Raw genomic sequence first — 12,245 nt, forward strand, 5'->3', positions numbered from 1 at the left:
GGGGCCTGCGTGGGAGGGTCAGGGGCGCCCGGCGGGGCCTGCGTGGGAGGGTCAGGGGCGCCCGGCGGGGCCTGCGTGGGAGGGTCAGGGGCGCCCGGCGGGGCCTGCGTGGGAGGGTCAGGGGCGCCCGGCGGGGCCTGCGTGGGAGGGTCAGGGGCGCCCGGCGGGGCCTGCGTGGGAGGGTCAGGGGCGCCCGGCGGGGCCTGCGTGGGAGGGTCAGGGGCGCCCGGCGGGGCCTGCGTGGGAGGGTCCCAGTGTGCTTCTGGCAGTGTTGTTTCCATTCCCTCCGCGTGTAACTGCTTTGCGTGCCGCAGCGTAGAAGCCTAGCATGGTGCAGGTGGGGTGACAGGAATTGTTTGGATTGACAGGGAATATGGTGGCCATGGAGGATCTGGGCACCCAACCCCCCACCACCCAGGTCCTCTTCACAGAGGCGCCATCACTGGCTTTGAGTGAGTCATAGAGGAATGGCGTTGATGGTAGCTGCTAAAGCGATTTCTTCCTCTACCAGAGGCTCCACCGGTTAAAGAGATGACCCTCCATGACCTCCCGAGCCCAGGATTGGAGTTGTCCGGAGACCACGCATCTAACGAAGGAGCTGTGAACGCTCAGGGCCCAGAGAGGGCTGTGATGAAAGAGAAGGCCGGCTTTCTCCCGCCTGTGGAAAAGCCAGACCTGAGTGAGCTCAGGAAGTCTGCTGACTCCTCAGAGCAGTGGCCCAGCAAGGAGGAGATCAGGCGCTTTTGGAAGCTGAGGCAGGAGATTGTTGAGCACGTGAAGGCAGACACTCTGGGAAATCAGCTCTTACCGAGGGAATTACCTCCAAATCTCAAGGCGGCCTTGAACAGCGAGAAAGAACTGCCAAAGCCAAGACACGTTTTCAGGTAAAACTTAAAAGCAACAGGGATTTTCTTGATCTTTACAAATTCATACAATTATTTTAAATTATCTTTTAAAACATCAGGTCCAGCTTTTAAAGTGTCCCTCCACATTGCCGCTGTTTACTGTGCGGCAAGTGCCGGTCCCGGGTTTAGGATAATGGGGACCTGCATCAAGCCCAGCGCGTCTGCGTCAGAGCCCAGTCCATTCAGAAGCTGAGTTTGCCAAGGTTGAGGATGCGCCCAGGGAAAAGAAACACAAGTGACAGTAAGATTTATGGCCTGTGCTTTCTTCAGAGAGAGCTTTGAGGACGTCAGCGTTTAAAGGAGAAACAATGGGCAGCAGGGGAAGGAGGATAGAAAAGTAAAAGTGGGGGCAGGTGGTGAGCCAAGTGGTCACATTCCTGTGGGGCTTCGATCAGCGCTCACTGAATCCACATTTTACCTGTGAAAAGAGAGGAGTTGGGGGAAAGGTCAGTTATGCAGAAAATAAATGGCAGCTGCCTGGGGACAAAAGGAAGGCAGTCATTGTGCGGCCCGCTTCCCAAGCTTACCTTTCCCTTTGGCACAGTGAGTTTGGGGCCGAGATTTTATTTTCCTTTCACACCCAGGGCGAGGGTCACTGGAGAACAGGCTCTGCAGAGGCTACATGAGAGAAACACTGAGTCATGGGTGCAGCAGGGCGTGCGCCTACACATATAGGAGGTGTGTATCTGTGGTGTGCGTGTGTGTGCCTGTGTGTGTATAAATATCTAGAGAGAGAATGCTGTAAAATAACAGTTGGTGAATCTAGATCATGCATTCTCGAGAGGCACATTGTCATAGCCAAGGGGACAACAATGGCTTAAGGGGGGTGCAGATTCTGGGAGGCCGTGGTGGTCTGTGGGCCCTCAGGCTCCACGCAGCAGCCAGCATGGGCAGGCGCACAATGGCACCAGACCTTCCGGGAGGCGTCGGCATGGAGCGCTCGCGGCCCTGATCTTTCAGCTGTCCTGTAGGTTTGAACATTCAAAACAGAACAAAACCAACCTTGGAAGCATTACTAACAAATTAAAGTGTAGGATGTCCTGGCAGCACGCACGGCAGGTTCCCAGCTTCAGTGAGGCCTCGGAGGCTCCAACACACTCGTGATGTTCTCAGTCCACACAGTTGCGCGGTGAAAGGGCAGGAATACGCTGGGCCTGCTGCTTAGAATCCTCTTTTCTCCCCTCCTCCCTTCATTTATTTATTTGTTGTTAGGAACTCTAATAATAGTTAATCCAAGTGAATTGTGGTATGCTTATTAGTAGTACTTACAATTTGATCGATACGTCAGATTTGGATACTAGACCCTAGCCTTCGGAGATTGCTTTGGGTGGCTTGGGAGCTGGAGCAGAGAACTGGAGCCTCTGGCAGGAAGCCTCAACCTGGAGCCCGTGCCCCATGGTTGGGGGGCCCTGAATGTTGTCTTCCCCCTCTGCTGCCTCTGCCCAGAGTGAGCCATAGAGAGCTGCTCTGCCTCAGCTTTCCCACGGGGGTGGTTGTGATGTCACATGCATTATCGGGGCCTCAGTTTCCCCACTTGGTCGGGTTGTCATGGGGTCATAAGTATTAAGGAGAAGCTCTGAGATTATGGCCCTGGTCCACGCTCGGAATGGTGGCCCTTCCTGAGGGTCTGGGACTCGGGAAGCTGGCGCTGTTCTGTGTTCTCTGGCTGGGGAGCAGTGGGCATGGTGGGAGCAGCAGGCCCAGTCCAAGGTGACTCACGTGGCCTGGGCCTGTTTATGAGGCTGAGTGCTCGTGTCCAAAATACTTACAAGAAAAGTAATGTTATGTAAAAATCGTAGGTAAATAATGGTCTGGTCCTGAAATCCCACAATTATAATGGGAGGGAATAAAAGCATTCTGAAGTCATCAGACATGGAGCTGGAGTATGACGGAGCATCACTGCCCCAGCCTAATTCTGACATCCAGCAGGCCTTCCTCTGGGGCAGCTCCTCCACACTCCTCCGGACCCTGAGACCACAAGGGGAAACCTGGTGTTCCATAGAGCCCGGGCCACCTGCCCTTCCAAAAGCAGCAAGTTAAATAAAGGCCAGTGCCCAGCACGCAGCCCAGGTGACCCCTGTCCCATAGCACAGGCCGTGCCTGCCTTCTCTGCTCTGCTGGGACAGTCACTGCTGTTCCCGTGCAGATGGGGAAGGCGAGGGTGAGAGGTCGTGCAGCGTGGGGGCGGGGGTGGGGGCCAGCCTCCTGGGACGTGGCCACCAGGCATGATGCTTGGTTGTGGCCTCCCAAGATGTGCTGCTGGTGTGAGGCCTGCACAGGGCAGGTCTGGAATGGGATGGGCCTTTCTCCTCTGGGCGAGGTGTTGGTTCTGGAGGGAAGACCAGGCAGGGCTTCCCGTTGTGTTTCTCAAGCTGCTTTGGTGCAAGGGTCGTGGCGAGGAGGTGTCATGTTCTGGAACCTGGCTGGCTGTCAGTCCTGGGCTCAGAGCCCCTATCTCTGGCCTGGTTTTCCCCAGGCGTTTTCCCTGGGAGGAAACACCAGGGCACACCTATCAGCTCCCTCTCTTGGGCAGGGAGAGGGAGTCCCCAGCACCGTGAGGCCCCACGGTGTTACTGGCTGTCCCCTCTGCTGTACTGCGGGCTTCCTTCAAGCAGGACCTAGTATCTGACCCTGCCTGAATGTGTGTATGGAGGCCAGGCGCCTTCTGATGGCCTTGCCTGCCCCGCCCCTGCCCCCACATCACCCAGCAGCAGGATTCCGACCTGCTGTATCGTCACCCCGTGCACCTGAACTCCAGGCACGTCACATCCTCCAGCCCGGGTGAGCTGCTGGCCAGGACCCCTGCTTCTGTGGGCATCTGTCCAGCTCAGACAGGGGGTGGCATCGGTCTCAAGCAGGTCAGGTGCAGCTGCCGAGGCTGCATGTCCTTCAGGTGCATTTCCCAGGCTGACTGTCAAGCGTCCCGGGAAAGTAGCTGGCTGGCAGTGGGCGCATTGGGACAATGTCGTGCTGCCATCCATGCATCTTCATTACATGTCCTGAAATCAACAGTCAAGACTGTGGACTCTGTGGGGTGACTGCAGCTTCTAGTTGTGGTAGTTGTTCTGATGAGCAGATGAGCCACAGGCCCTCCTTTTACATTTCACATGTTGTATGAGTTACCGTCACAGGGTTTTGTTAAACATTCGGCTAAAAATACTCTGTAATTTTAGAAGGAACATGGCCTCCTCCAGGGACATCTTACCCGACCTCTTGTCACCGTACCAAATGGCGATCCGAGCAAAAAGACTGGAAGAGAGCCGAGCGGCGGCACTCCGAGAGCTCCGGGAGAAGCAGGCTCTGATGGAGCAGCAGAGACGGTGAGTCCACACAAGGCGGGGGTCCGCGCAGCCGGCCCAGTGCACCTGGAGCTGGGGCTGGGCTGGGCTGTGATTTTATGGCAGCCCTTGTGGAAGTGTTTAGTTAGTTCTCCCCTCACTGATGCTGATCCAGGATCCATCTCCTCCTCACCTGGAAGCCAAGCCGCACGTGCCCCTGTGGTCTGCAGCGCCGTGCATGGGCTCGCTTGTTTGCAGCCCCGAGGCCTCCGTGTGGGGCAGGCGCAGGTGCTCATGGTCTGCAGGGCCTTGCATGCATGGGCTCCCTTGTTTGCAGCCCCGAGGCCTCCGTGGGGGGCAGGCGCAGGTGCAGTGCTTGTGGTCACCCCCTTGTGTCCGTCTTTGCCCTGGCTTCCTCACGACACCTGCCTGCTTGCTTGTCCTTTTCCCTCGTTTCTTGTGTTTCCTCAGTCCTCTCCTCCTCACTTTCCCTGGAGTGTCCCAGGCCCTGCCATAGTCGTCGGGGAGGTTCATTCTTGTGTTGCTGTGACCGCCACCAGTGCCACCGCCTTGTGAGGCGTGTCGGCCAACGTGCTCAGTGTCCTCAGTGTCTTCTCTGTCCTCCAGCTCCACTGACCGCCTGGCTCCACCCATCCCTGGGCCCCAGGAGTCCGGCCGGCATGGACCGCAGCCATAGCACCCCTGTGGCCCTCACTTGGTGGTTGGCTTTGGCCAGTGGGGGCTCCCAGCAGGAGGCCAAGGAGGAAGAGGAGAGCGAGGGCCTCGTCTTTACTTGCCCGGCTTCTCTCTGAGCTGCCTGGAGCTGGCCGAGTCCAGCCTCTCCCTCCTTCTGGGTTCCGGCAATCTCTCCTTCCCTGGTCTGTCCTGCGGATAGCTGCAGCCCGGCCCTGACTGGCACAGGGCTCCTGCACTGCCCCTGTGGCTCACCTGCTCCCTCCCCAACATGAATAAACCCTCCTGAAGCCACCCCATTGTGTGTGTGCTGTTTTCTCTTGGGACCATGTGATAGGGACCGTGTTTAGCACACAGATTCTGTGATTGTCCATAGCTGTCACCTGATGTCCAGACAGACATTGTAGTTGGTTGTCTTTTTTTCAGTAAAAATATGAGTGAGGTGAAGCCCTCCGAGCTGGTCCCCTGCCCTAGGCTGTCATATTGATGGGCAGGGATGAGGCTGACTGACTGCTCTAGGGCTGTCCTAGGACATGGGAGTGTGGTCTGGGCTGCTCCAGAAAGCCCATCACTGTGGGACCAGGTCTTGCCAGCCACAGGCCACAGCTGCTGGGGCCCAGGGAGCACTGGGAAGGCTTTCCTTTGGTGCCCATCAGTCGCCCCACACTGTCCGTCGGGGTAGCTCTACAGAGCCGGGCCCGTCCCTCACTGCGAGGTGAGCCCCTCAGGATCGGCCCTGCCTGTCAAGCATGCCAGCTGCCCTCCCCTCTCTGTGTGCCCCAGCAGGCACCGCCCTTCCCTGCTGCAGGCGGGTCCCACTCCTGTTCGGCTCTGCCAATTTCAGGGCACCATTTTCTGAAGTGGGCGGTCCAGATACCTGCCCTGTTGACTCCTCAGGTATCACTTGCCATGCCAGGAGGCTGTCTGTGGGAGTCCCACTCACCCGCACCCTCTTGGCCATGGCTGTGATGGAGGTGATTGTGGTGAGACCTTCCGCAGGCACAGCCCCTGCCTTAGGCTCTTGGGGCACCACCAACTGCGGTGGGCAGAAAGAGCACTCTCACCCCCAAACATCAGGCTCATCCCACACCTTCATGGAAGAGAAGTTCTTGGATACAAAGAGCAAGTGAACCCTCTCTTCTTTATTTTCCTGCCTGGAGCCCAGAGCCAGTGTCCTGCAGTCTCCTAGTGAGCAGCTCCACAGGCCTGTTCGGAGGGTCCAGACCCAGCAGAGCCGGCCCCTTCACATCAACCCTGTGAACAGCGTCACGCCTTTGTATGACCAGAAGACAGTGACACTAAGTGGGGGCCCTCGTCCAGGAGCGCAGCGGGGCCAGTGCCACACACGGTGCTGAGTGGGGACATGGGGGGCACCAACCTGGCTGGGGCTGGGGGTTGGGGCCTGGGACCCACTCAGGCAGGTGTTAGGACATGGCCTTACCTGAGGCAGCTGGTGAGACCACCTGTGCCCTGAGGTGGCACCGGGGGAGGACACGGCCAGGCTCTGATTCCTGGCAGCACCGACTCAGGATGGAGCCCTCAGCAGGAAGGTGGTCAGAGGTGGGCCATAGGCCGGGTGGAGCCTAGGAGGGCTGAGCTGCTGTGACCACAAGGAAGGAAGAGCAGAGGTCGGGTGGAGGTGTCGGGGAAAACCCAGGCTAGGGCCCAGGCATCCAGGATGATGATGGGAGAGACAAGAGGAGGCCAGATCTGGGGGCAGGATGGAGAGGGGGTACCAACCACAGGAGTCCTGCATGCTGGAGATGTGGCCTTCCAGGGGTGGAGCCCTGGGCCTGGGCGATGGCTCTTAGGGACCTGATTCCACCCCAGCCACACACGAGGAGCCCAGCCCAGCCACAGATGTGGGCGTTACTTGGGATGTTCACAGTCCTAGGCGACGAGCTGTGAGGAAGGAGCATGTGACTCTGGCTCAGGACTGGGGAGGCCTGAAGATGCCTGTTTTTGTCTTATTTTATTTTATTTTATTTTTATTTTTATTTTATTTTTTGAGACAGAGTCTTGCTCTGTCACCCAGGCTGGAGTGCAGTGGCGCAATCTTGGCTCACTGCAACCTCCGCCTCCCGGGTTCCAGTGATTCTCCTGTCTCAGCCTCCCGAGTAGCTGGGACTACAGGCGCCTGCTACTACACCTGGCTAATTTTTTGTATTTTTAGTAGAGATGGGGTTTCACCGTGTTAGGCAGGATGGTATCGATCTCCTGACCTTGTGATCCACCCGCCTCGGCCAGATGCCTGTTTTTAAAAGTGAAACTCAAGTGTCTGAAGGGAGAGACCTAGAGACAAGCGTTCAGATCTTCCACAGACAGACCTTACGTCGACAAGTACCTGCAGCCAGGCACCCCCACCGGTCGTGCAGTGCTTGCGGTGGCAGTCCCAGCTGGTGCCCTTACCTGAAAGGGGTCGTGATGCCTTTTCCTCGGTCACTGGGTGGGGCTGGCCCCCAGCGTCAGTCAGTGCTGGCAGCACCAACACACAGAGCTTCGGGATAGAACCCGGCATTCCCGGCTCTGCCCAGACGTGCTGGGAGGAAGAGGCTGTGGTTCAGACTCCCACCCAGGGCATGCACACCCCCAGCCTGTGCTCCCTGGAGACAGGTGCACCACAAGCTGTAAAATGACACAGAAATCCTGTAGCCTTGGCTCAAAGCTGCCTGTAACTTATGACATTAACCTTCCCTTCTCCAGAGAGAAAAGGGCACTGCAGGAGTGGAGAGAGCGAGCCCAGAGGATGAGGAAGAGGAAGGAAGAGCTCAGCAAACTCCTGCCTCCGCGGAGGAGCATGGTACGGCAGGTGTGGGCGGCGACCGGACACTAGTCCAATCCCGGGGGTGGGTGGGTGCTCACACGCATCCCTGTCTGTGGAGGATGAGCCCAGACCTGGGGAGGAAGCTGCTTGTGCAGGCTGCTGGCTGGTGGGGCTGGGTTGGAGTGCAGCATCCAGAACCATTGCTCACTGCCCAGCCAGAGGGGACAGCTTCCTGCCCCAGCCTTGAGGGCTTGCCTCTCGGCTCACTGACTTTTGGCTCTTGTCTGAGGAATTAGAAGCTCAGAGGGAAGGGGGAAGAGGAGATGGGGGAAAAGATTCAAAAGATAAAAAGCAGCTGAGGTTGAGGTGGGCCCTACAGAGGTCTCTCTGGGCTCCTCACCCTTGGTCTCTGGACCTCGGGGCAGGCAGTTTCCCTAGAAGCCAAGATTGCCAGCTCTCCTAAGCTATGGGACATGGGATATCCCCAGACTGTATGGGGTCTTAGTCCAGCCGGGCACAGGACAGTGGGCACAGGGCAGTGGGCACAGAGCTGCGGGCATGGGCCATGGGCACAGAGTAGTGGGAGCTGGTGGCTCCTCCCTCCAGAATGCACCTGGCTTGCTTCTCTGTCCTGTGAGCGTAGTTAGGCAAATGTGCCTTTGAATTTGGTCACAGATGTTTCTTTGGTTCTTTCTTTTAAGAAATGCTCCCTATGTGTTACTTTGAAAGGCCAGGGGTTGCCTCTGCAGCCCCCTTAGCTGGGGTGAGGCCCCCGAAGGCTTCACCCCACAGCAGAGCGCGTGGTCATGTGGGCCTGCAGGCGTGGACTGCTGGGACAGTTCAGGACTGTTTCCTTTTTTTAACTTTGTGTTGAACTAGTTTTTGACTTACAGGAAAGTTGCAAAAATAGTGTTTCCATCTCCCCCCACCCAGCTTCCCTGATGGTGACATCTTACATAACCTCAGAACAAGGCTCAGAGTTAGGAATTCACGGTGTCCAACGCGGTGGATAAACCAGGACTGCACCTCCTCACCCTTCTCAGGTCCCTGGTCCCACAGGACATTCAGTCATCATCTTTGCTGTCACCTTTTTCCTAATTTCCCCAATATGTGGAAAAGTTTAAAAATACATATTTTGCCACTTCCCGGAATAAAAATACTTGCACAATTAGACATCACTAAGAATGCTTTCAGAGCTGAATTATAGCAAAACTATGGGAAACTTAAATGCCAACAGATGGAGACAGCTAAATCGTCACGTCCAGACCATGAGCTCCCTCTGTGGCCGACAGAAGGGTGGTCAGTGACCATATCCACCGGCCTGAAAGTGTCTTGAAGAATCGTTGTAAGTGAAAACAGCACAATTTGCAGGACAGTGCACAAAAACTCACTTTGGTCTGGAAGAATGTACAGCAAACCAATGGCTGCGGAGGGGCTGTGGCTCCGGGGAGGGGACGCAGAGGGGTCAGTGCTGCCACAGTGTGTGCTTCTGAGTCCTGTGAGCCCATCACAGCGAGAGTGTATGCAGTTTCTTAAAAAAGAAAAAAATAGGTTTTCTGGAAACTCACCCATCATGAGATAGAGCAGTTCAGTCAGCGAGTATCGATGGCCTGCTCTGAGCAGGGAAGGGCCAGGCACAGGCTCTGCCCGCGGGAGCGCACACCTGGTGCAGAGGCAGACCCTCCGCCGTGGCAGCAGGCAGAGCTCCGTGGTAGCTGGCTGCTGTTCTGCACCCCCCACCAGGCCCTGGGTGAGGCAGCTGAATGCACGGAGAGGCCTGCTGCTGCCCTGTGCCGCCCTCTGGGCCTGCGCTGCCCCAGGCACTGGTGAGATACTTGGTATGGCCCGGAGTGCTGTCGGCAGAGTCCAAGGGAAAATCTTTGTGCCTAAACGTTCGTGTCTAATATACAAAGAATGGCTACTAATTGATTTTAAAAATTTGAGAATCCAGTAGAAGAAATGGGCAAAAAGTATGGCAGGCAGTCCACAGAAGAGGAAATCCAAGCTACCGTAAAGACATGAAAAGATGCTCAGTCTGCGAGGAAAACGTAGGGTGGACGTGAGGTGCAGGCGCCTGTGTGGTCGGCAGGAAGGAGCCGGGGTGGAGCAACGTGGGAAGGAGCCGGGGTGGTGGCGCAGCATGGGAAGGAGCCGGGGTGGTGGAGCAGCGTGGGAGGGAGGGGGGAGTGGAGCAGCGTGGGAGGGAGGGGGGGTGGAGCAGTGTGGGAGGGAGGGGGGTGGAGCAGCGTGGGAGGGAGGGGGGAGTGGAGCAGCGTGGGAGGGAGGGGGGGTGGAGCAGCGTGGGAGGGAGGGGGGAGTGGAGCAGCGTGGGAGGGAGGGGGGTGGAGCAGCGTGGGAGGGAGTGGGGGGGGGTGGAGCAGCGTGGGAGGGAGCCGGGGAGGTGGAGCAGTGTGGCAGGGAGCGGGGACGGGGGGGTGGAGCAGCGTGGGAGGGAGCGGGGGCGGGGTGGAGCAGCGTGGGCGGGAGCCGGGGGATGGAGCAGCGTGGGAAGGAGCCCGGGTGGTGGAGCGTGGGAAGGAGCCGGGGTGGTGGAGCAGCCTGGGAAGGAGCCGGGGTGGTGGAGCAGCGTGGGAAGGAGCCGGGGTGGTGGAGCAGCGTGGGAAGGAGCCGGGGTGGTGGAGCGTTGGATAGGGCATGGAGGCTGCTGCCACCAGCTGCTCGGAATGCATCTTTTCAGGTTAAGAACGTGTTCTTCTTTGAACACATTTAGAAGTCCATGTTTTAGAAATAAAAGCAATAATATAAGCATGTATATACACAGATGTGTATCTGTGTATTTCAGTATTGTTGGAGAGACCAGCATAAATAAATAAAACTCCGATTTCCATGTCCGTAACAGGGAAGTGGTTCCATGCATCGGCCCGGGGAGCGCGAGCTCCCAAGCTCCGGCCTCCCGGCTCCCTGCAGCTGGGCAGGAGGACACAAGAGGGCGCCACAGCCCCAGGCGGCTGCTGCTGGGTGGATCCCATTGGCCAGTGGCACCCACGGGCTGGGCTGGGCCGGGTGGGCCTGGGGAATCATGGCCACTGGCTTTGCAGCCTGGTCCTGGGGTGTGCCCCCCTGCCCTGCATGTGCTTTTGCCAATCCGTCACTGTGAGGTCACACCCCGAGTACATTCGATGGGGTGGGAGCCTTGAGGCTGCAGCTGAAGAAAGGGCTGCAGAGCTAAAGCCTGTGGCTGGGTAAAGCCTGGGGCGTCACCTGCTTTGTGAAAAGCACTTCTCTTCATGTCGGTCTGAAACCAGCCATGACTCGAGCCCATATTTTGGGCTTCAGATCAATTGCATATTTGACACTCAACAGATAAACCCTGGCGCAAAGCCCATTGCATGCCACCAAAGCGGTAGCCTGTTGTAGACTTCGCCTGTGTGTTCATGTTTATATTTGCTTCTTTGCTTGCTCACTCGAGATCTGGCTGTTCGAAAAAGTCTTCCTTCTCTATACTTTAGAGTGGGAGTAAAGTGCGGATGGGTGGGCTTCCCTCCAAATACATACTTTTAATGTCTTTTAAAATAAAATTAAATGTCTGATTTTAAAAGAAAGAAACACCCACTGAATTTAGCATTTATTTATTTATTTATTTTTGAGACAGGCTGGAGTGCAGTGGCGCAATCTTGGCTTACTGCAACCTCTGTCTCCCAGGTTCAAGCGATTTTCCTGCCCCAACCTCCTGAGTAGCTAGGACTACAGGCGTGCACCACCACATCTGGCTAATATTTTGTGTTTTTAGTAGAGGCGGGGTTTCACCATGTTGGCCAGGCTGGTTTTGAACTCCTGACCTCAAGCAGTCCGCCCACCCCAGCCTCCCAAAGTGCTGGCATTACAGGCGTGAGCCACTGTGCCCGGCCAGGATTTAGCATTTGTTCTTTTCTTTCTGTTGGAAGAATCTTTGGGAGAATCCTGATCACCTGAAAGTGTCCCAGCTCTCAGTCAGCCAAGAGTTTCCTCTGCTGTGTCTGCAGCCTGTGCCTTGCTTTATGGTGGGGTGGGAGGGATAGGGAAAGGTTGGTGGGTGGTCCCTGGTCCTCCCTGCCTCCCATCTTTCCACCCTTTCTGGTTGCCAAATACTTTTTAAGTGTCAGGCATGTACTAGGGTTAAGCTAATGGCCAGACAAGGGCCCAGGCCCGGAAATTCATTTAGAGGAGAGAACGGCAGAAGAGTTCCAGACATCATCTCGGTAAATGCTAAACGGATCCTACAAGTCTCCACATTGCAGTAGCCCCTGGTTGGAAGTTCTTCTCTCCCACCCTGTTGCCAGGGTTCCCTCCTACCTGTTTTTGTCATCCTACGGTTTCTGACAGTCCCAGGGAACACAACAGACACACACGTGCACACTGCACACTGCAGGCACCCACACAGGCCCAAAGCTCCCTGAGGTCCGGAGGGGTCAGCATGGCTCTCAGGTGTGTCCACTGGAGGCAGCAGCGAGCAGCATTGGTCACACCGCCCTTGGGGTCCTGACCTCCTCCTGCCTAGGGTGCATATCACAGCGAGTGTCGGGTCCCCCCAGGCTTCCCAGGCTCTGGCACTGAAGCTGGAGAAACAGATCTGGGGCCCCTGTGGAGAGGGGCCATCTCAGGACG

At 56.9% G+C, this 12,245-nt stretch overlaps 1 protein-coding gene and 1 long non-coding RNA gene across 36 annotated transcripts in view; one reads left to right on the forward strand and one right to left on the reverse strand.

Moving 5' to 3' along the window:
• Window positions 1-12,245, forward strand: part of LRRC27 (leucine rich repeat containing 27) — a 57,194-nt gene that overhangs the window by 24,605 nt on the left and 20,344 nt on the right. For 22 of the 34 annotated variants that reach the window (XR_012418294.1, XM_065521633.1, XM_074003109.1 and 19 more), the window contains 3 exons: window positions 512-884; window positions 4,079-4,225; window positions 7,580-7,676. Coding sequence is in view for 27 of the 34 variants with exons in the window: in XM_065521633.1 (XP_065377705.1) it covers window positions 512-884; window positions 4,079-4,225; window positions 7,580-7,676 (617 nt within the window). In the remaining 7 variants the exon portion in view is untranslated. Of the gene's footprint in view, window positions 1-511; window positions 885-4,078; window positions 4,472-4,550; window positions 5,171-7,579; window positions 7,677-8,573; window positions 8,820-12,245 lie in introns of those variants that run through there. The other 12 variants (XR_012418297.1, XM_065521634.2, XM_074003103.1 and 9 more) reach the window with 4 other exon arrangements.
• On the reverse strand, window positions 878-4,014 carry LOC102120953 (uncharacterized). 2 transcript variants are annotated; one of them, XR_280982.5, is made up of 3 exons: window positions 3,653-4,014; window positions 1,433-1,523; window positions 878-1,323 (listed from the first exon to the last, which is right to left on the reverse strand). It is a non-coding gene; the product is annotated as an uncharacterized lncRNA (long non-coding RNA). The 2 variants fall into 2 exon arrangements; XR_280983.5 differs by having other exon boundaries at window positions 3,629-4,014.

The sequence above is a fragment of the Macaca fascicularis genome, chromosome 9, assembly GCF_037993035.2.
Source record: "Macaca fascicularis isolate 582-1 chromosome 9, T2T-MFA8v1.1".
NCBI lineage: Eukaryota > Metazoa > Chordata > Mammalia > Primates > Cercopithecidae > Macaca > Macaca fascicularis.